Source organism: Lingula anatina, chromosome 3 (genome assembly GCF_051362555.1).
Source record: "Lingula anatina isolate TDL-2025a chromosome 3, LinAna3.0, whole genome shotgun sequence".
In the NCBI taxonomy this organism is placed as follows: domain Eukaryota; kingdom Metazoa; phylum Brachiopoda; class Lingulata; order Lingulida; family Lingulidae; genus Lingula; species Lingula anatina.
The window spans coordinates 607,024-632,538 of NC_141769.1; the positions used below are offsets into that span (position 1 = coordinate 607,024).

The 25,515-nt window shown below is 35.8% G+C and overlaps 1 protein-coding gene across 2 annotated transcripts in view; it reads left to right on the forward strand.

Moving 5' to 3' along the window:
- The first annotated feature begins 2,720 nt into the window (after positions 1-2,720).
- The window catches only part of LOC106179525 (uncharacterized), a 38,214-nt gene continuing 15,419 nt past the window's right edge, over positions 2,721-25,515 (forward strand). The window contains exons 1-5 of one of the 2 annotated variants that reach the window (XM_087008229.1): positions 2,721-3,301; positions 21,564-21,679; positions 23,973-24,098; positions 24,343-24,474; positions 24,967-25,107. In XM_087008229.1, the coding sequence (XP_086864355.1) occupies positions 21,607-21,679; positions 23,973-24,098; positions 24,343-24,474; positions 24,967-25,107 (472 nt within the window). In that variant the 5' untranslated portion in view covers positions 2,721-3,301; positions 21,564-21,606. Of the gene's footprint in view, positions 3,302-8,978; positions 9,047-21,563; positions 21,680-23,972; positions 24,099-24,342; positions 24,475-24,966; positions 25,108-25,515 lie in introns of those variants that run through there. The other variant, XM_087008230.1, reaches the window with a different exon arrangement.

A 25,515-nucleotide genomic window follows, 5' to 3' on the forward strand; every position in this document is an offset into this window, starting at 1 on the left:
TTGCTCATGTGGCCAGATGTCGGCCCAGATCTGGCAATATCTGGCAAAGGTATGGCATGCCAGATGTGGACCAGATGTGGGCCAGATCATATTTAAATGGGCCAGATTAGGGCCAGACATGGACCACATATGGCCCAGATTGTTTTTTTTTTATTATTTCACATTTGCTCATGTGGCCAGATCTGGCCCAGATCTGGCAATATCTGGCAAAGGTATGGCATGCCAGATGTGGGCCAGATTAGGGCCAGACATGGACCACATATGGCCCAGATTGTTTTTTTTTTTTTTTCTTTTTTTAATTATTTTCAATTATTCAATAAGATAACTATAAAAAAAGACATACAAGACTCAAGATTCAAGTATTTATTCTGTGCTAAAACCCTAAACAAAATTATTACACATTATATAACCTTGCTGGCAACTAACATGCAACAAATTAAGGGCCACTCCTTGTCTTTTTGTACAAAACAATTTGTATGTTTGAAAAAAAAAAAAAAACCACACTGCAAAAAGGCAAATATACAGACACTTAACAGGAGGAAATGTCACTTACATACATGTAAAGAAAACAGTTATAACAACAATTTTTTTTTCAACACAAAGCTGCTCATCGAATCTGAATTAACACAAATTACAAAAATTGTAATTAATTATGCATGTACATGGGGGGGGGGATTTGAGGGGGAAATATTTTTGCACACCTCAACCTAAATAATATTATACATTGTCATTTTTAAACTAATTCAAACATATCATTAATAATAATAATCACTAATGAATATAGTTTTGTAATGAATAAATCTTGAATAATGAATGAAAAAACATTCTTTTTTAGATGATGGAGAGTTATAACAAAATTATAAATAACCATGCAGTAACTGTTTCAATTCAACTTGCATGCTGGCTACAATACTGTACATACATGTAAATTCTGAAAAAAAAAATATGTATACTCCAGCACAGATATAGATGTACAATTAAAAGAGAATTACATGTGCACAAAAACAAACCCCAGTATCAATGCTTTTGAATTAAATCACATCACCAATCAAATCACTCAATGAATTGAACCAGTTTGCAATGCTTGCGCTTTTTTCAAATCCATAACACTAAGAAATGATACACCCGCCTCCTTGACAAGCTTATAATTAACAATGGAACAAGTAACTCTACCAAGTTAACAAAAGTTCATTCAAATGTCAAGTCCAAACACAACATCCCTTCCTTTCTTGGAGAGAAACGGTCCTTTCAAAACATGTTAATTGACAGTTCAGTCTTTAAAATGTCTTTTCAAACATTTGCAGAATAGCATATGAACTCCAACTTTTATTCCTTAAACCACACTGAAAATTCTCAAAACTAATCAACTCATATCAAATCCCATGTCCTTTCACTACTACTGGTCTCTTCCTTTGCTTGCCTTTACGTCATATTCAAATGTTCCCTTCACTTTTAAAGGTTTCTCAGACGTGTATGAATAATACTGTTTGTTTTCTGGTCCTCCACAAGAGCCACATTTATTTTTCTTGGACTTCAGCATTCTCCATGTATTTTCATCAATGATATTACAATATGCACCTGAATCTGGTAATACACTGAGATTAACACCTCCTCTATATCCTCCATGTCTTCTGTGCATTGGTTCCCACACCAAATGTATATGCACTCCTGGATTATCATGTTCAAAGCTGTCATTTACATGAATAATAGTTTCAGTTTTGCAGAGTTTTGCAAAGTGATCCAACGTTCCATGTTTTCTCAGTCAGGGAGTTTCTACTTCGTTTTTCATGTCTAAACTCGTAATGTTTAGACTGGCTTGGTTTGTCAAATGACTTCAGTTTCATCATACTCAGTTTCTGGTGTTCCAATTTCATTCAAAGCGTTAACTGTCTTATGTATATTCATGTTTCTAACCTGTGTTTGGGAGAGTTCTGAAAATATCTTGTAAGTTGTACACCTGTCCCTGCTGAATACAACATAAGCGCGCGTCTCCTTTGTCATGTATTTTTAATTTTCTATCTTTGTTCATTATTCATGCCGTTCGTTGGTTTTGAAAAGATCAATCTTTTCCGTCAGCGAAGAGTTTAAACTGTCTAGCCATCGCGTCGAGCGTGACCCTAATGTCTCCGGACTTCTGTACGGTTCGAATTCCGTAATTTCACATTTTTTCTCCATTTTTTTCAAAGAAACTTGACTCACAGTTTTGCACTAGTGTTTATCCTCGTCGCCAGTGTTGATGCCTTCGAAATAAATCGCACCACGAATCAAATCACTCAACGAAATTGTATCAGTTTGATACGCTTGTGCTTTTTTCATATCCATAAGTCTAAGAAACGCTACATCCGGGTCCTTGACCGGCTTAGCATAAAAAGCGGAATCTTACAACAGCGGAACGAGTAGTCCAAAAAAGTTTTAGATCAGTGAATTCATTCAAATGTCAAGTCAAATTAAACAAATAGCACACTTATGAGGGGACTTTGAAGAAAAAAGAGAGAGATAAATTAAATCAAAATTTATCAAATGACGTCAGTTCAATGCATTCAGCTCACTGGTCAATAAAAAATAAATAAATAGAAAATAAAAATTGAAAATGAAAGTACCATATCTGGCCCAAGTCTGGGCAGCATCTGGCAAAATGTGGCATAAATGACAGACTTTGCCAGACTTGGCCCAGATCTGGCAAGTGTCTGGCAAAATGTGGCATAAATGCCAGACTTTGCCACCCTGAGCTTCAGAGCTGACTTGACACTAACCTTTTCACTGTAGCCTATCTCCATCGTGTCAAGTAACCTCTGACCAGATTCGAGTGCCCCCGCCGCCCGCCAATCAAATTTAAAGCCCGCACTCAATGACTCATTGAACGATCTAGCCAATGAACGCGAACGAGTCAAAGCGCGCTTTGTTCAAATCCGGACCAATCAAAGATAAGGCTGAATATCAGGGACTTGCCGTAACCTGTGGGCAGCACGCAAAATACATCATCCCTCAGTAGATAATGATGCAGGGCATCATACTGCTCTGGTTTCAATTCCGATATACTCCATGCTTTCTTTGTGTACGGTTATGCACTCGGAACCACTCGGAACTACTCGGATGTCTCCGCACTCGACAATAACTATGTTGTTAGTATGGAGCTTGCGGAATCAGCCGAGGATTGCCGATTGACGATCAACCAATCAGCGTTTTCACCAAACTTTGGTGAAAAATTTTGAAACATGGATTCGATTGGCTTATATAAAATAGGTCAAACTATTTTCGTCAGAGGTTACTTGACACGATGGAGATAGGCTACAGTGAAAAGGTTAGTGTCAAGTTAGCTCTGAAGCTCAGGGTGGACTTTGCCAGACTTGGCCCAGATCTGGCAAGTGTCTGGCAAAATCTGGCCCAGATATTGCCAGACGTTGCCAGATCTGGGCCAGACGTGGGCCAGATTACTGAGGCTGTCTGGGATATTTGCAGGTACTAGGAGTCTTTGTAGTTTACACATCTAAAGTTTTGAAAGATTTGTTCAATGTAAGGAACTCAATAATGAACAATTAACGACCACTGTTTTATCATTATTTTAAAGATTTAGTTTTTTTTTTTTCTTTTTTTTTTTTTGTTAAAGAAGTATACATTAAGATATTTAATGGTGTACAATGAATGAACCAAAATGAAATCATACTGCTCATTTACTTTTTCATTTCTTACAGGGACCACTGTATAAACTTTCCCAAAATCAATATCATGAAGTAATTGTTAAAAAAGGACACTAGATCTGTGTTATTATCACAATTGGAAGAAAGATTTATTTACAGAGGCATTGAATTCAGTGTATGAATTTTGTGTCATACAGATGAAAATAAAACATTGATGGCTTGGCATTTGGTACTTTTTTATGTTCTATGTTGCCAATAGAGATAAAGGGCTACTCAATTGAGGTTTAAAGTTTAAAAGTCACCGCTGTCCAGGAATGCAGTAAGTCCTCTATCAAAAAAGAAAATATCGCACTGCTAGATGAGCAGATTTACTGTTTGCGATTTCTGATTTCCATTGCAGTGCTCGTGACAACTATTTAATGTTTGCGCCATGACATCACGGTTTGGGCGTTAATATGTCGATCACAAACCCGGGACTGTAGTACGCGAACTGCCATTTCATCTGTGTGGCCTGAAAACGGTAATTTTTAGCGATAGTGCCTTCATCATTTCTGTTCAGACGTGCTCCTTTGCTTTTTTAAATACATAGCTTCCGGGATTTTTTGGTACCTTTTTTCTGGATTCATTATCTAAAATTTTCATCAGATAAATAAAATTTATTGAGACGGGTAAAATGACCAAGGCGGCAGTGAAGACCACAAAGAAGAAGTGACAGACATCTTCCATATGGAAAATTATTTATAAGAAAGAAGTACAGTAAATAAATAATCTATCTTGCGGGCAAACAATGTTTCTGCTTTTTAAGAGTATGGATTCAAATAAAGAATTCATTAAGAAAGAATATTTAACCAGATTTTAAGGTGTTGGCACTAAGTCACAAGTACCAAATATTTGGAAAGAGAGTCCTCGAGGTGACAATCATACTAAGATCAAAATGTTGACAAGCTTACTGTATTAAAAACAGCATTATTTTTGCATAAATGGTCAGATGAAATTGCTTTTCAAGCTTTGCCTATATTTTACTTATATTCATCAGTTCAGTTAGTTTGAAGACAACAGCTCATGACAACTCACTGGTTTTCAGGTGACAACTTATTGTGTTATCGCTGAAGCAGTGCAGAACAACAACAACAATGACGGTGACAACAGACACAGGTGATGGCCGTATTTACAGATATGCTGCATCTGTACAGAAAAAAAGACGGTATACTTAGGGGAAGCCAGTATTAAACATATCACACTTATATGTTAGGTTGTGGACAGGGGCTGCCAGGAAAGTGGATATCTTCTTAACCGACTGATATATACCAATATGTTGCTTATTTATAAAAGGTTATTTCTACAGCTATTTATTTCATATCATTATTTCATTATGTACTGTACTTGTTACGTAGGGAAATATAATGCTTCATTTCTTTCCCATAAGTAATGAGATTCAGAGATGTAATGCAGACATTTCTATAGGTTTTGTCTTAGTTATTTAGTTGTCCTGGTAGAATATTTTGTGAAAGTAAATAATAGGGTTGATAAGCTTTTAATCTAGCTACGGATGTGCTAATGTTTCAGGTAGAGAGAGAGAGAGAGAGAAGGGGGGGGATTCAACACTAAAATGAATATGCTCTTATTCTGGTTCCATTAAGGTTTTGCTTTAAAAATGTTTCATGCAAAAATCACAGATGCAGGTGAAATGCTGTAGTCCAACTTTCATACTGTTATACTGAGAGAAAATAGAGAGGGGCTAATACAAATGAAGAGAGAGATCTCATGAGAATGATATCCATGACACACATTGCAATTTTAAATGGACATTAAGAGAGGTTGAGTTTCTAGTCAATCTCCCTGAAACAGTGTACAAACTGTTCCATGATGATTTAAGGTTATTTATATCCCGTAAGCCAAAATCAGACTTCAAACAATTTTATATAAAACTGGAGGTTACACATGTAATAAAACATAATGTTCTTGGACTTCTTTTGCTGGAGAAAAAGTATAATCTGTGCTGTTTTGGTTCCCTGGTGTCTCTATGATGTTGTCTTCAGATGGGGCCATAGCAATACTGCAAAGGTTTAATAGTCTGCAGGTTCATTGGTCCAAATGTTCACTATAGGGCCCTTGATTAATAAACTGGTGAAAATGTTACGATTTTTTGGACAAATGAGCCTTCGGACTATTGAGAAGCTCCCGTACAGATCATGCATCTTGTGGTCAGACCAGAGAGTCCACCCCTGAGCCAGAAGGCTCATGAGAATGATATTAATGGCACACCTTGATATTAAGAGAGATTGAGTTTCTAGTCAATGTCCCTGAAACAGTGTACAAACTGTTCAATGATGATTTAACCCTCAATCACCTTTCAGGGGCCTCGCAGGCCCGGACCCAAGTATCTTTTGCTCTCTCTTCGTTCGCATGAGGTTTTGAGCCTGGTCCTTTCATGTAATCCTCAAGCAACTTATACCCCATCAATGGATTAATAATTAGTTTTGAAATAATTTACACCATATGTAGAAATTAACTTTTCCAAAGGTTAGTCCCATTTCCTGGAAACCGGGCCTCTGAGGCCCGGTCCCTTGTTAATTTTACTTCCACATGGGATAAATAAGTCTATGTAACCTCAAATATCTTTGCTATCAAATGTTTTACACAAGCAATATCATGTGTGCTATGACTATCAGTATGGTCAATGAAATCTGCCTGTGAAAGATTCAAGACCTGGAGGAATTATTATTTATGAGTAATCAGTCACCTTGGTCACCTGATATGCAGATATCAGTTTAAATCTATCATTATTACATACCTGATAGACTGCGCTACCTTTGCGAAACTTTCCATTTTGAGAAAAAAAATTTTTTTCGCATGTTCCATACACAGTGTATACTCACCCAGGTGGAGGTAAAGCAAGCAAAGGACCGTTGTAACATGAAAATCTGACTCCCCCAGTCAGATTTTCATAATGAAAATCTGACTCCCCCCATGAAAATTTGACTCCCCCTCCACAAAAGTATGTAAAATGGAAGATACATTGGCACTTTTTTTTTAGTTTGCAGGTGAAAATTTTCATGAAAAATAAGAAAATTAAAAATGTGCACTTTACCGCCCATTGTCTCCCTTATGAAAAAGCTATTTATTTGATATTGGATGATCATTTCTACATCTTTCCTATAAATTTACTTTATGAAGATTATATTGGAAATATTTGAAAGTTTGATGGTAAAGTATTGGGTGAAAAAACAAAAAAAAAAAAGAAAAAAACATGAAAAAATAAGAAAATTAAAAATTTGCATTTTATCACCCAGTGACTCCCCTGTGAGAAAGCTATCTATTTAATATTTGATGATCATTTCAAAATCTTTACTTTTACTTTATGAAGATATATTGAAATATTTGAAAGTTTGATGGTAAAATATTGGGTGAAAATACAAAAAAATGAAAAATAAGAAAATTAAAAATGTGCATTTTATCACCCAATAACTCCCCTATAAAAAAGCTATTTATTTAATATTTGATGATCATTTCAACACCTTTCTTTAACTTTTACTTTATGAAGATTATATTGGAAATATTTGAAAGACTATAGGGAGTCAAAATCCTATGGGTACAAGAATGCAAATTTATTATCCATTTAAAATCATCAATCCCCATTTTTCATTCAGCTTTGGGAAAAATGAGAAAAACAACAGAAAATATAATGGGAGTCCATAGGAGTCCAAATCCCATGCATATGAAAATGAAGAATTTCGTAAATAATTTTAACCCAGTATTTTACCATTCAAACTTACAATTATTTTCAATATATTCTTCATAAAGTATCCTAAAAGAAAAGATGTCAGAATGATCATCAAATATCAAATAAATAGCTTTTTTATAGGGGAGTCATTGGTGTTAGAATACAAATCCTTAATTTTTCTTATTTTTCATGTGTTTTTCTTTTTCACCCAATTTTTTACCATCAAACTTTCAAATACTTTCAATATATTCTTCATAAAGTATCCTCAAAGAAAAGATGTCAGAATGATAATAAAATATCATATAAATAGCTTTTTCATAGGGGATTCCTTGGGTGGTAAAATACAAATCTTTAATTTTTTTTTTCATGAAACGTTTTACCTGCAAACTTTTTTTTTTTTTTTTGGGGGGGGGGGGGGGGGAGTCAAAATTTCATAGGGGGAGTCACATTTTCATTATGAAAATCTGACTGGGGAGTCACATTTTAGGGGAGTCAGATTTTCATGGTACACCGGGCCTCCGAGGCCCGGTTTCAGGGTTTACGTAGGGTTACATTTCCTTGTGGATGAGGGTTAAGGTGGTTATATATCCTGGTAGTCAAAATTAGACTTAAAACAACTTGTATATAAAACTAGAGGTTACACAGTTATATTATATAACAGGCTCGTAGCCAGGGGGATTAGGTGGGTTCGAAAGAACCCCCTTTTTGCCGGGAAAAGGTCCCCTCAGGGTAAAATTTAATCTATAGGTACACAGAGGTTTCAGGGTGAAAGGTCCACTTCTTCAGAAAAATAACCACCTTTTCAAATTGCTGGCTACGGGCCTGTACAGTATAATGTTCATGGACATTTTTTGCTTGAGAAAAAGTATAATTGTCATTTTGCTGTCACGGTATCATACTAGTTGTTTTTAGGGTGAAATCTGTGCTGTTTTGGTTCCATGGTGTTGTCCATGCTGTTCTCTATACAGACCATCTTAAGGTTAGGCCAAAGGGTCAACCTCTGGAGCCAGAGAAGGTGGGTTCTCCACCATCTGGGGACATAAACAATACCTGCTGTTAATATGTCACCTAAGTGGTATTGGTGGTGTTGGATTGTTCTTTACCACTTTGTCTATAACTACGCAAATTTTGGTGGCTTTATTTGCAATTGTCATAGTTAAATCATCTGAACACACTGCTATATCTACAACCAATGAGGATAACTCAGTGATGGCTGAAAATTATTTTCAGGTACTTCAGTAAGTAAAATGAATTTAATTAATTAGTACATTACGAACCCTGTTTGTAAGTATTATAAATGTGTTGATCAGCACTGTCCCTTACGATATTCAAAATACAATACATTGATATATAAAGAAGAAAATGAACTAAAGAACTCAAATAAAGTCACATAATGATATATTTCAGGGTATATAGTATTAAACTGCATACTGCTAAAAGTCACCTCCTTTTTCGAAATGGATAAAACATGTTTCATGCTGAACAGAAAAAGCGGGTCTGTACATTACCTGCGAATGGTTTAGGAAAATTGGATGCGGAAACGAACAGATGTATTCAAATGAACTTGATTGTGATTGGATGGCTTTTTGTGTGCTACTTCCACTAAGAGGAACACTGCAGCACTGTCCCAGTATTCAGTGAAACCTACTTGACACTTGGATGTCTTACTGCCTGATCTGGTGAGGTGCGTTTTATCACATCACTGGCATAGCTTAAGAGTAAAACTGACTTGCTACTGTGAGGTCTTACTGCCTGATCTGATGAGGTAAGTTTTATCACATCACTGGCATAGCCTAAGAGTAAAACTGACTTGCTACTGTGAGGTCTTACTGCCTGATCTGATGAGGTAAGTTTTATCATGTCACTGGCACAGCCTATTATAAGGGATAAACTGACTTGCTACTGTGAGGTCTTACTGCCTGAACTGATGAGGTAAGTTTTATCATATCACTGGCACAGCCTAAGAGTAAAATTGACTTGCTACTGTGAGGTCTTACTGCCTGATCTGGTGAGATAAGTTTTATCACATCACTGGCACAGCCTATTATAAGAGAAAAACTGACTTGCTACTGTGAGGTCTTACTGCCTGATCTGGTGAGGTAAGCTTTATCACATCACTGGCACAGCCTATTATAAGAGTAAAACTGACTTGCTACTGTGAGGTCTTCCTGCCTGATCTGATGAGGTAGATTTTGTCATTAGGAAAAAATTATCAGTGCAATTTTCGCTTTTAATTTACATGTACCATCAAGTTGAGATTGCATGACACATCTGGATCAGAAATATATTGTTTCCTTCATATCCAGTTGTGAACCAGTGCCTATAATATTGTATTTTAAAATATATATTTGGAGACATTGGTACTTGTAAAGTCTTGTTGCAGAGGTTAAGAGAACTGTCATTAACATTACTACAATTTTGACTTCGAGAGAGAGATAGATTATTCATGAATTGAAATTTTACTCATTTAGTGTGATGACTGATGAGAAAGACAGCTTGCAACATATATAAATGTCAAATTGTCTTCTGTTCATCACAGAGTATTCAATTATAATGTAGGCAAGGTAGATATAGGGTACTACTTCTCAATCGAATTGTCTTTTGTTTTTATGTACAGACACAGATGTGTCTGTACATATAGCCTTCACCTGCATCTGTCGTCATCGCCGTCATTGCCGTCGTCGTCGCCATGCACTTTCACCAATAACACGATAAGTGAATAACCATTTTACCTTTTGGCTTGAAACTTACAGAACTGATGAATATTCATAATACGCAGGTCAAGTTCAAAAATCAGCATGATCAGGCCATATTTATGGAAGTTATGCTATTTTTTCATTTTATTCAGCATAAATGCAACACCGATAACACGATAAGCGAAAAACTGTTTTACCTTTTGGCTTATAAGTTACAGAAATGATGAATATTCATAATATGCAGGTCAAGTTTGAAAATCAGCCTGATCGGGCCATTTTTATGGTAGTTATGCTGTTTTTTCACTTTTTTCAGCATATATGCAATACTGATAACACATTTCAAGGAAAATCAATTGGCCAATTGATGACCATTATGGAAAAAACATTTTACTTATGATATTCTAACTTACTGAAAAGTTTCATAGGACTAAAGTGCAGCTTGTGTTGGAAATAGGTGTGAATGTTTTCTGCTTTGGAAGCAATGCAGCTCTATAGAGTGCTATATGGGGCTACTGTTTATGGATGGTGGTAATTGTCCCTTGGGGTAATCGCTAGCTCAATTCAGAGCTATAAAATCACTTGCCTAATTAATTTTCAAGTGCCCATTAAATAAGATTACATAAAACACACGTTGATATTTCCCATTCAAGTCCTATAGGTTAAGCTCTCTTAACTGTGTCACATAATTAAGAATCGGTGATAATTATGAAGGTAAATGTTGTTTAATATTGCAAATAAGTTTACAAAAGAAAAAAAAATTGTGTAATGCCAACATTAATGTTATAGATGAATAACAGTGCCTTATTATCCTCAAACACATTGGGGTTATTCATATCATGTTTATACAGCAAGATTAAAAGTTTGAATAGCAGCTTTATTGGAATTTTTTGTTGTGTTTTCTTTTTAATATTTTTTCAAACACTGGCATTTTCAACTCCTATCCACCTGAAGCTCTTCACATTCTGTATTTCCACATAAGCAGTTGCATATGTTCTTATGTCTTTAAACATTATGTAATATTATTTTATGCACTGTCAACATTTTTCAAATATTGGGATTTTCATTATGTGAATTTGAACTTTCATGGTGCAGAAACTGTAATCTTATTGCAGGGGTGGATTGAGGCCGTCTTCTGGGTCTTTCAGATGACGGTCAGATTTTAAAGTTTACATTGACAGGTATCATTTTTTTCTGTTGGAAGACCATCAAAAGTGGAGGATGGATCAACAAAGATAATTTGGAATACTGTCAGAAAATACCTCTGGATCTGCTCCTGTTATATACCTTGTTACCTGTTGTGCATGATTAAAATTCAGTGTTGATTGACAGTGCTATTATAAGCATTATTTATTATTGCATCAAAATTGACAAAATGACCCATTTTCTGCATTTTTATTTTCTGTTTTTGTCTGTACATTTGACAGCTTTGCTGCCTTGTTTAAGTTGATTGTCTTTGTGCAGTATCGTATATATATTGTTTATGTACTTGTTAATTAAATACAGTATACCTGAATGTGGAACCTTATGAGTGCACAGTATCTTGTCATGCCATTTAATTTGTTACATTGTACTCAGACAAATATTAAAATAAATATTGAATTAAATATCAAAGGCTGTGCATTTTACTAACTGAAAAGTCAGATGATAAAATCAATAATAAGTTAATTGTGAGCTCCAATTAACACACCTTCCTTAATACGTATATATAACTTTTCAAATTTTTATAGACAACTAAATGAATTAATGTCACTTAACTACATCGTAAACTGACTTACTTGCACTAAGCACAACCAGACCTGCCTTTTATAATGAGGACAGAAACACATATCTCCAGTAACAACTTTGCAATAACATCTTACAGATGCATATGAGTTCAATTTTATGCCACAAAAGACTAACCCAAATACCAGCAAATAGTTTCAAATAGTTTAACTAAGAGAATTACCAAAATACATTCTTCAATATTACCCTAAAAGTGATATTTGAACGGATTTTTCTGCTAGCTTTCTATACTGTATATATATATGGGGCAGAAAATTAGGTCAGATAAGTAGTTTAAATTTCTGACCAAAAATTTAAGGAAAGGAGCCATCTAAAGCTTTTTTATGGCTGATCGAGGGATTTATTCAGTTAATCTCTTGGCATGTTAAATTTATTTGAGTGGTGTAAGAAACTACAGTAGAAGTGGTTTTTATGTGTTACTGGGAATCCACTCTCCACTGATGCTTAGTTCATAATTGTACCTTTGAGTTTGCAGCAGGTTTACAAGGAAGTCTTTATGTTCTAGGAAGTTACCAGTTTTTTTTTTTTTTTTTTTTTTTGACACTGTATTGAGCATTCTTTGGAGTTGTTTTTCAGAGACTGCAATATGTACTGTGTCGTCTGCATACCTTAGATTGTTGATGTTTTTGCCATTTACTATCACTCCATCATGATCATGATCACAGATGTTGCATAGAATCATTTCACTGTACCAGTAGATATTAAAGAGATATATGGTGATGACACACGTCGCATATCCAGTGTTTTACTCCTGTATAGATTGGTTTGAATTCACTGCATTCACTGTCTATCTTTATGTTGCTACTTGTTTCCAGTAAAGGTTTTGTGAAATTCTTAGATTTTTGCAATCCAGGTTCAACTGTCCAAAGGTTTTGAAGAGGTCTTCATATTTTATTTTGTCAAATGCCTTTGAATAATCTATGAAACACAGGTATAGATCTTACTGAACTTCTGCTGATCTTTCCATCGAGTTTGGAAGGTAAAGATTGCATTTCTTGCTCCACGATCTGTTTTGCAATAATATGAACTTTATTTACTGCTGACAGTGCCACAAGTCAAAATAATAAAATCGATAAAAGCTTTTAGTCGAACTACCAGTGCCCTTATGTGGCTTAGATAGAGTGACATGAGATGCATAAAAAGGGAATTACACTACTTAATTCAGGGCCGTAGCCTGAGCAAAATGCCAGGGGGGGCAGTAAGCGGACACGAGGGGGCGAAGCTACCGAGGGGGGAGGGTGTGGTGTGTAAAATTCCAAATTCCAGATTCCAGCTAGAAAACATTGCATATAACGGGAAACTTGAAACACAGGGGAATGATCAGCCTATCACCAGGAATTAATGTGTATATGGCAACTTCGAAGTTTTGATATGCCTAATATACATGTATACTATTGCCCAAAATGGTTGGTACACGTCGAAAATAAGTTTACTTTTTGGAATATTTTACTCTTATTTCTAAAACGTAATACTTGGTACAAAAAAGGAGTCGTTGCAGCAATTGGCTCGACATTAAGTAACATGCATGTGTACTATGAACACTTTTCAGTCAGTCACTCTCCACTGGTTATGACTGGAATGTCTGGGGTGTGTGAAACATGTCACAGAGTTTTGGGACAGTGCTGGTGGGGTGGGGTGCGTTTGTCATGTTCTGTCAGTTTTTGCGGAAATTTGCAATATTAGTAACTGTGTCTACCGATTACTGAGACCATGCTGCGACCTACAGATATGATAATACGGCACTAGATGGTTGCATATGCAAATGTCACAGCACAAAAAGTCAATTTTCAGCTGTTTTACTCTTCAGGAAATGGGTCTGAATATTCTCTTTACAAGCCTTTTCAACGGTGTAAAGCTCTACCGGAAAGGTCAGGGTCTACGGGTTTACTACCCTTTTATGCCTAAGCTTAAAATTGTAGTTGCACTATTACTACGTCTTTCCGATCAAGTAAAGGCGTCTAAAAACAACCTCTTTACAACTCCTTTCCTATCAAATATAGGCGATTTTTGACACGTCTTTATAACCCTTTTCCGATGAAGTAAATGCGATATGAGGTAAGTCATTATAACCCTTTCCGATCAAATAAAGGCGATTTTAGGTAAGTCTTTACTACCCTTATCTAATCAAATATGGACGATTATAGTTATTTCAATTACTTATAGCACTGATAATGTTTCAAATTCATGTAGCATTTCTTTTAATGAGAGGAAGGCTTGTGAATCTTCAATTATAGTAATTTATTGCAAAAAAACAACAATAACCATTACAATGCAGTGGGAATTATGTTTATAAAGCGCAATACAGCTACTATTTTTCACAAGTGGAAAGTAATCTAACACTAATGTATTATTTTGTACACTCATTATACGCACACCCTAAACAATAGCGAATACCATTAAAAAATTTACCTAGTAAAATAATTACGCAAATAAATACGAATAAATACGAACTACATTTAAATTTCCAGAACAAAATCTAAGCAAAAGTACAATTACAGGAATGTCACAGATTCATAAGTAGTCAGGCTTTTTCCATTATTTATCAGACATCTGGTAAACATATGATGAAAACGAAAACGACTACTACTTATCCATCGACTTAATGTATTTGCAGAGAGTGGCCGCTCGTTAAATAACATGCCAATTATGTGTGCCCTAATTGCCCGACCCCGTTTTAAAAATTACACTCATTAGGTATTTTTGTTCACATTGAGTAAGGCGATGAAGCCTAGCTTCCAAGGAAAGATGAAATATTGTCACCAAAACCCCTAAAAAATGCGTAGGCTAAAGAAATAAAATAACATTAACATAAAATAAAATTAAAAAGAAGAGAAACGCAACACATAATGTACCTGAAATATCCGACTAACTTAAAGTATTTAATCAAAATCAAATAAATGCTGCTCAAATTCTAAGAGAAAAATGTACTTTCAGAATAAATCTGTAGAAAATACAGCTATTTATTTCTTGAGGTGTGTGAAACGTTCATCTTATTTAGCGTGATTCTTGAAGCACCCCATTCACGCGACTTGTGAATGCAATTGTTTATTCTCCGCTCTTCGTGAAACGAAGACATTATACCCGGTGATACGTGATTTTCAGGATATTTTTAAAATGCCTACTATCAGTGAGATAATAATACACTATGATTTGTGTATTGATGATTTAGCTTCCCGCGTACTGTGGTCATTCCCCTCCCCAATTGAACTTTCAAGACTGGGCCTGAATTAAAATATATCAGTTTACTTGGGATCACAGCAAAATAATATACAAATATATGTTCAAATATAAGAAGTACTGATCTCATTGTAATAACAATATATATAAAAACAGTAAATAAAAATTAATCACCGTAAAGGAGATATATTAACATTTTTCAAGTTGAATACCGTGATATCTAATCTACAACTGTGGACTCAAATCGCCCTTGCGTGTAAATTATTTTCCACACATCAATTTGAGCACTTCTTTAGCCTGGCAGACCCCCGCGTCAGATATTTCTGCCGTTGCCCATTTCAACGCCTTCCTCTTGTTCAGTGCTCTATCGCCCTTTCCTTTTTCCAGTGCGGTGTCTTTCTTAATGGTTTTTGTGCAGATATAACGAAAAGATATCTATATATATAAATATATATAAATATATATAATGTGTAATGACGTGTTAAACATAACTGAGTAAAGGGAACAGCATGTCTGACTAAAAAAAATTCAGAGAAAGTATCAGGATTGAGAATTACAAGAATGCATGTACCACTACAGCAGACATGGAGAATGTAATAAAATCAAAGACTTGGTAATTTATCAACACACATTGATAATCAATTATTAAAAATGAAAATAAATGAATATCATGAAAATAACAAAAGGAATAAAACCACTTACTGTCTTCATCCTCTCGTTTTTCCTGTACATATACTTTGTACTCTGTCTCTGTGGCTATCTTCACACCACACCACATCCTCCGCTTTGTAGTTGCGATTTAATATTCGTTGTTTAGGGGTGGTCGGCTCATGTCTTAGTTAAAATAACTCTTATCAAAATAACACGATCCAGGACTGGGCCCCTGGGGACGTGTGTTTTGACAGCGCCCCTGGTTAAAAGCTTTGAGATTGCTTTTGGGACGTTAGAGTTTAGATTGAAGTATAAAAGTCCCTTAGATGCGTTATCACGTGTTTGTGAAGAGATGACAACGGTGATAGAACGTGTCCGTCTTATAATTCTGATTCGAATTATGTTAGATAACTATTTATTGCCGTATTCAATATTATCGGCTGTTGTTTCACTTCGGTATATTGTGAGAGAGGTGTCTCGCCTCTGTTTGTGTTTGACCTGAAGGGCCGACTGTACGAGATACACACAGTGCGGCGGGGGAAACGAAAAAAAGGGGGGGGGTTGGACTGGTTGCAGAAAGCGCTTTTCGGTCAACAAGTGACCTTTATCAGCTGCAGAGTCCTGAAAAAAAGAGGGGGGGGGGGATGTGCTTAAGCAAAGAAGTGAGAAACCAAAAAACTTTGTTAAAGCCTTCATCACCGCGGTTGGAAAGAGGTTACATAAAAGGTTAAATAGCTTATTGGCCACCATGCTGCTTGTTATACTGACCTCTGCTCATGAGTTATCTCTCGACCACCGTGTTTCAATGGTACTTCATGTGAAAACTGTGTTAATTACTGGTAGCAATCCCCATACAAATACAACCGAATCCGGCTGTCATCTAAAGCAGGCCTGTCCTTCTCTGTCAAATCCCAGAACTTAAAAACAAAATAGCCGTTTTTGACTTGCGGCGATTTACTTATCTTCATGTGAAAAATGAATTTCTATGAAGAAATCAGTATATTGCGATATGATACATTTTCATTAGCAGAAACCGTGTAAAAGTGACACACGATGCACGTTTAATGTGCAGTGATTCTTCACTTACGTGGTTTAACCACCCCCCTCTCTTCGTCACCCACTGTGAGCAAGATATCATCATCAATAGAAAAGTACTCCTGTTATATACGTATTACAGCACATCATACTTATAATGTTTGCTATATATCAACATATTTATCGCTGCTTAAACTTGCAAAATAACAATGGTCTTATAGTTATTCAGTTTTTCAAACAAGGTTTTTTATGACAGGTAGTTTAAAACTAATGGTTTACTAATGGTTCTAGACAGGGTCTATCGAGCGAAATCGTATCGCGGGATGTACTACGATCAGTTGTGGGGCAATACTTATTCATAAAATAAAAAAATGTTCTAATGCATCTCCAGTCAACATTGGTATTAAAGTATTTTTGTTTTCGTCTTTTAGCTGGATGAAATATTGAAGGTGGCCGTGACGTACATTGTTGTTAGTCGGGCTTTGTTGAAATTTCCCCGGCCAACAGCGCATAGAGTGACACCTCTTTATCTTTTTTTGTTTGTTCTCCGCTCAGTGTTGATTAAATATTAGAACGTTTAACGGTCACCCGCTGGTTCTTCCAACTCCCTTATTAATTGAAGATTGGTTGCACCACTGCACACGCTGATTCAATGCATAAGCACTACGTCCATCAGTGTAATAAACATTACGATCTATTTAAACTGCCGCAGTCTAAATCGCGATCGTCTAAGGAATCTTTATTTTAAAATACACCTTATTAATTGAAAAAATAAAAATTGAAAATACACTGACTGTGTATCATGATTTCAGTGAAATGATTTTTACTCTGAAGACACCTTAAAACGTATCCTATAAAATCCAGATTGTAAGCGCAACTGTGATTAACAATTTCTATAGTACAAGCGACAAGTTAAATGCTAGACGGTTATGTTGCTGCAACCAGAGTTGCATTATTCAAGGCCGCGGCCAAACTTTTAATAATCAAACAGCATGGAATTGACCAAGTCTTATTCATTATAATTAATTGCAATTTTATGGAAATAATGATCATGTTTTAAATATAGACTTTGATATCGCTTCCAAGCAATCTGTATTAATTTAAAATGGTTTTTGAGACGACTGTGAATTGGACTGGATTTGATAGATCAAATACAACTTTTAGGGATAAATCAGCAAAGAGAAATGAAATAATGAATAACAAAATATGATAAGCTCTCGGGGGAAGCTTCCTCAGGAGAGATGTTCTTATGATCGGGATGATCACGAATTTCGTCAGTATATACAAGGTACATGTAGCGCACCTAAGAGAGCGGGCCAAAACTGCCAAAGCCATTGCCTTGGAGCAACAGGCCCAACATTTGGCTCGATTGTCTCGCCAGACGGTAAACCGCAGGCTGTTGGAACGCGACTATCCTTCAAGAAGAATGTTGAAGAAGCCACTATCGGCACCTGCACATCGAGCAAACAGGCTGCAGTGGACGCGGCAGAACCGTAACCTTATGGTCCAACATTGGAATCGCATGGTGCTTGCTGATGAGTCCCGTTTTCTACTGTATCAAAGAGATGGAAGAATGAGAATGTACAGACTCGTTGGAGAATGGGTGTTGACTGAAAATATCCAAGAAACATTAGCTGGACGAGTTGTTTCTGTACATGTTTGGGGTGCCATTTGCAGCAACGGCACTTGCCCATTGCTTCTTTGAATGAAAACCTTAACGCTGCAAGATACAGGGGCATTCTCTAACAGAACTTGGAGCCATTCGCAAGAGGGATATATAGAGACAATTTTAGATTGCAACATGACAATGCAACTCCCCATACAGCCCGCTAAATTAACGACTATATCCACCAAAACAACATTCAGCTAAAGCCACAGCCAGCAAGCAGCGCAGATGCATACCCAATTAAGCACAAGTGGAACTTCCGCTGCAAATTTAGATCAACTTCGAGATGCACTTCAAGTTGAATGGACCAGAATTCCTCTCCAAACTGCTGTAACTCTAGTTCACAGTATGCCACGCCGTCTGGCGGCCATAATCCAAGCTCGCGGTGAAGTATTCCCGCTACTGAGATTAATAATGAAGTCTGAAGGGTTTTCATTACAATCTCCCCAAATTTCATATTATTTGGCAATCACAGTACAAATTTATGTTTAATTTTTCACTTGTACCTGTTGTATAAAAAATACACATTTTGGGGGGGCATGAGGAAAAAACCCTTAATAAATAAATGCTTATCTTAGATTTGCATTTTTTGTTTCTCTTTCACTTTGCTTATCCTCCAGCTTCACATATTTAGCAATATAAAGGGCATAATTTTGGTAATAACAATAACAATGAAAGAAATTGAGCAAAATGCATTCCAAAATTTCCGTGTACCAACCATTTTGGGCAAGAGTGTATGTTTGTCAACTACCTCACTCTAATGGTCTAGGAGGAGATTGCAGGTAACACATTGTGAGAAAAGATTAGAATTAACCTCCCTCCAGGGACAACTAGGTTCATTAAAATTTTACAGTGCCCATGTATAGCCCTGATGCCAGGTCTACCAATCACTCAAGTTTCAACTTCATAACTGTAATGGTCGATGAATGGGCGGGATTATTTGATATCAGGATTTCGTCTCAAAAGTGTGGGGATAAAAATGAATAAATAAAATGTTTTTTTCTTAATGCTGATCCTGCTCCAGTATGCATATATGTGAAGGTTTCAGCCCTGTAAGAAATCATGAAATGTACATTATGGAGCACTCTTCAGGGGCAGATCCAAGATTCTTGGAAGGGGGAGGTCCGCAGATGTGAAGCCCACCCTCTCCCCTCCTTGGTGTGGGGTTTCGGGGACCCTCTTAAGGGCCCCCAAAATTTGGTATTTTAGAACTTTGCCATTTGAACGGTGCCATTTGGTGCAGTTAACAACTATGATTCTGCTAGCCAAAATTCTAATTTTCCAAGGAGGACTATTGGTGTGATTTTTTAAAGAAATTGAAGGAGTGAGGACGACCTTGACCCCAAAACCTTAAATCTGCCACTGCCTCCGTCTTCCCCTATACCATTAACTAGCCAACTAGATTTTTGTTTATGCATAAAAATTGGTTCAATAAAGTCAGTCAGTAATTTCCACTCATTGTAGCTCTGTTCTGACAGGTCTACCATTATATCTGACGCCAATCTTCTCAAAATCATGCACAATCGTGTTTGATTTTATACTATCTTCGATGATAGGCAAAACCGCAAGTATTCATATTGATTCCTCTCATATATTCCTGGTTTTGATTTATACAAGTTAAATTAATTTTGTCAGTATTCCATATTATATTGTTATTTGATGGACAGTATCATATTACTTTTTTCAGCTGAGTCTGTCGTCACCGTCGCCATCGTTGCAGTGCACTTTCACTGATAACAGGATTATTGGAAAACCAATTTACCTTTTGGCTTGAAACATACATAACTGATGGATATTCATAATACGCAGGTCAAGTTCGAAAATAAGCATGATCGGGCTATTTTTATGGCAGTTATGCTATTTTTTCACTTTTTTCAGCATATACGTGTATGCAATACCAATAACAAGTGAAAAACCGTTTTACTTTTTGGCTTGAAACGTACAGAACTGTTGAAAATTTATAATACTCAGGTCAAATTAGAAAACCAGCTCTATTGGATTATCATTTTTATTAATTTTATGCATTATTTGTGAAATTTTCATTTTTCTCATTCTGGCATTTTCTAAGTGTGAACTTCAACTCTCATGGGTCTGAAGCCTTGTGCTTTTACTTTCATTGGTATCACCTGTTGTGCATAATCAAAATTTGATATTGACTGTGCAGTTAAGCATAATGAATTATTGCATGAGAATTGACAGTCTCCTATTTTGTGTATTATTATTTTCTCCTCTTTTTAAAGTGTCACTTATGGGCCTGAAGGCCTTTGCTAGTCACATTTGGGTGGTCAGTCTGTCATTTTTCCTTGGGTAATCATTAGCTAAGTTCAGGGCTATTAAGTCACTTGCCTTCAATTAAGATACATGTGGCCATGAAATGAGATTACATAAAACACCACTTGTATTGCCCTGTAAACTCCCATAGGTTAAATTCTTTGCCAAATAAGTGTTCATAATAAGTAAGCAGTGATAATTATGCAGGTAAATGTTGTTTTATATTGCAAATAAGCTTTCCAAAAAATTATCATTGTCATAGATGAATTATTATCCTCAAACTCAATGGGGTTATTCATGTTAATACAGTAAGTAAAAGTTTGATTAGCAGCTTTATTCGAATATTTTTGTTATGTTTTCTTTTTAATTTTTTTGTCAAACACTGGCATTTTTAAGATGTGACTTTTAACTCCCATCCACCTGAAGCTCTGCACATTTTCTGTATTTCCACAAAAGCAGTTGTATTGGTATTTATATCTTTAAACATTATGTTATATTTATTTATGCACTGTCATCATTTTTCAAATATTGGGATTCTTTATTTGAATTTGAACTCTCATGGTCCTGAAACTGTAATCTTATTGCAGAGGCGGATTGAGACCATATTCTGGGTCTTCTGAAAGACGGTCAGATTTTAAAGTTTACATTGACGGGTTTCTATTTTTTCTGTAGGAAGACCATCAAAAATGGAGGATGGATCAACATAGATAATTTGGAACTCTGTAGGAAAATATATCTGGATCCGCTCCTTTTATTGACCATGCCACCTGTGCATGATTAAAATTCAGTGTTGATTGACTGCATTATTTATTATTGTATCAAAATTGACAAAATGACATATTTTCTGCATCTTTATTTTCTTGAGGATGTAAAATATTGCAGAAGAAAGATAAGCAAACTGTTCATATTTTGTTTCATTCCAGCATAGAAGTATAAAGCACTAAGTGTAAAATCAGCCAATCAGTGATGGGATTGTTGTTCTGGCGGCTTCTTCTGGTTTTGATGGGGTGTGTCTTGGTCCGCCACACTGTCTCATCAGGTAAGTAAAAGGGCAGGCTGAAAGAGTATATATAAATGTATATATATATATATATATATATATATATATATATATATATATATATAGAGAGAGAGAGAGAGAGAGAGAGAGAGAGAGAGAGACTCATTAATTAAGTAGAGGGACAAGACTGACAGAGAATATATATATATATATATATATATATATATATATATATATATATATATATATATATATATATATATATACGTAGATTGACGGACTGTTCTGCCGAACATGTAAATAAAGGGGCCAAACTGACGGATAAAAGGTCTATACTGCATTACTCATCAGGAAAACATATTGATAATGTAATTAATTATATTAGTTTTGGTTTTGTTTAATTCTGTTTTTTGCTCAGGGGAGTTGGAGAGGAAATATGATGAATGATATATCAAATGTAAAAAAAAGGTTTTACTGTGAAAGTGAAGTAAATTTAAATTAATCTGATGAACTATAAGAATGGTGACAGTGTGGACATCAAAACACATATAAGAGGATGTTTTAGATTAATATTAATACTTAAATTCCCTATATGTAAGATGTAGCTAAATTGTAAACTGAATGAAATGTTAAGTATGTAATTGGTTAAATAGTAAATTTCTTTTCAGCCAGTTGTGAGTCTCACTCTCACTAGTGCGCTTCAAATGGTGTTTATCTGCAATTTAACTGCAATTTCAGAACACTTATTATTTTACATCTTCTTAACAAATGAGTAAATCTATTATTGGACTATAATTGGATAAATGTCTCCCCGCACACATTCCCCCATTGTGAAGGGGAGGTATCCCCCAGAGTGAGGGCCCGGGAGGCTACTTAGTTTTTGTGAAGGTTGAGGTAATGTTTGATTTTAAAAGCAGAGTCAGTCCAAGGTAAGATCATTTCTACAGTGGCGGATGTAGAGGTGGGGGTCAGGGGGTCCTGACACCCCGTTCGGTTCCTGAAAAAAATGAAACTAATCATAATAATATTCCTCCTCCGTTAGAATTAGATTTTTATAAGCTGATTTATAGTACTAAACCATACCCAATGGCACCATTCACCCTTTAAAATACCAAAAATTTTCGGGGCCCTTCAACAGCCCCTGAACCCGGGCCCACACCAACTGGGATGAGGGTGGCTTTGTATCCGCGGACCCCCCTTCAAATTATCCTGGATTTCGCCCCTGGACTAAGATCATGTAAATCATTTGTGATCTGAAAGTAAGATTAAGATCATTTTAGGCCTACTGATGCCTTGCTATGATATATATATATATATATATGTTCAGTATATATATATATATATATATATATATATACTGAACAAAAATATAAACACACGAAAGAATATGTAGATTTATTTTCATATATGGAACTAGAATATATAGCCAAAAATAACAGCATATTTTTCTCGACGAACAGACATCACTTTGAGAGCATTAGGGGAAGTTTAAATGCAAAGTCCAAGAGTTATGGCATCAAATACACCATGGGGGTCAACATCCTGAGTTCACAGACACCATTAAATTTGTGCAGAGCAGTACACCAGCGGCGCATGGACATCACTTAGTTGTCAATAGAGGCCTGATGGATATTATCCCATCCCTCCTGGAGTGCTACTTGCAGTTTGCAAACATTCTCGAGAGCTGGAACATGATGGCTGAAAACTCTGATCCAGAACATTCCACAGGTGTTTGATGGGCGACATGGTGCATGAGGGTGGTTCCTAATGCTACCAGTGTCTCTGAAGCGTGTTCCCAGACGACTGGCAGTGGAATGATGCACATTCAGGCATGCTGCAACTTCTGATACTGACCAGCCAGCACTGAACATGCTGATTGCACAGTTCCAGACATCTGTGGCATGTTGACAAGTGACAGAAATACACATTTTGGTGTGCCCTTTTATTGCCTAGACGGTAGAGAGTGTCTGTGTATTGGTCTTGCAGATTGACCTCCACTCTGTGATGCTCCATTAGTCTTATGGGTGTAAAAACTGAACCTTTGAGTATACTCACTGGGAGCGGCCAAGTGAAACCAGACCACTATACTTAATCCAAACAAATCCATCAGTTCACAAATAAACCATCAAGCTGGGCATATTTCATGATTATCCATTTCAACCGACCATTTTAGTTTTGTGCGTTTATATTTTTGTTCAGTATATATAAATGGTGCAAGAAAAATTACAAAAATAAATAGCAACAAAATTACGTTTATATAGATAAACATCATTTAATTATATATCTGGCATTTCATAAGCAAAGTTCACTCTTTAGTTTAATCATAATTCAGACGCATGTGAGCCTAACCCTTGCCGTAATGGTGGGTCTTGCAATCGCACTGGATATGGATCTGAATTTGGATTAGACTTCGAGTGCAGTTGTCCCATACGTTATTATGGAATAATTTGCCATTATGGTAAGCTTTGCCTGCTAAATTCTGGATATGCCGACCTTTTATTATAAAGACAGTAGATAACAGCAAATATTTCTGCGAGAAATTTATGCGAGAAATGAAACTGGGATTCATAATAATTGTAAATAAATGGCATCTTGGAAGAAATTATTAAAATAACTAATATCATAAAATTTCATAAATATAAACTTTGCAAACTGAAATAGCATGTATAACATGTAATTGGTATTACAAAATTCCTTTTCAGACAAATGTGACCCTGGCGAATACCCCTGCTTTAATAATGGCACTTGCATAATGTCATATGATAATATACATCATAGTTACAAACAGGCATGCAAGTGTACTGCTAATTTTCATGGAGACTATTGTGACTTAGGTAAGATTATAAGGGCTGTACATAAAAGCAAAACGTTCCAGGTTATAATGCAAAAAATTAACAATGACAGAAGTTAAGTAAATAAATATAGCAATTGCATTTGACCCTCCTGATCTGCTTCATTTACAACATGTATATGTGTGGTACCATTTATTCAATGTTGATGAACGCGTTTGGTAATGACACGGAAAGGAGTTTATCTTTTTAGTGAGGAAATTGTGAATTTGACAGATACTGAATTTTTAAAGTCATAAATTCTTAAAATTAAAAATGTATAATGGTCGTTGGTCCAAAATAGAATTCATTTATTCTAGGCAATGCACCCACCAGAAATAAAATGTTTTTCTACAGACCTCATTCAGATGACATACCTAACACATTTCAAGTGACCAAATGATTAAGTGATATTTTATATAATCAAGTCATATAATGATGTTGATTAAAAGTAAACTATATCAACTTACATTTTTCTTTTTGGAACTTAATTTACAGTGACATGTGGAGCAAATGCCCTGTGTATTCATCCAGGCACATCTAAAATATTGCATACTCGGGAATGTCCAGCAGTACATGTAAATGGCTACAAATGTGTTTGCAATTCTGGTTATGCAGGAGATGGAATAAACTGCACAAGTAAGTTTTATGAATTCATCAGATAATAGAAATGGTTGGAAATATGTGATTTAAAATAATGGAAATGATGGGGTGGAATAGTAGATAATATAAGTGAGCCTGTGTGTAGGAGTTGATGACACTTCCTGTACTGAGATTCTGTATCTGAAATATTTGTTTGTTAAGTTTTCATCCAAGTTCTGTGTACACAGTTTTTACATAATTACAATGCCTAAGACTTCAGGCACGGCTGCACATAGTTGAATTTGTGCAGTTTAACGCAACAAAATGCCAGCAGTCCTCATTGGGTGAAATAAACTATTTTATAATCTTCTTTTGTTGATTACATGTCTGTCTCTACATACAGGTATCAGCTGTGGCAGAAATGTCTGCTGTATAAAAACAGCTGCAACAGCAACAATTTTTGAA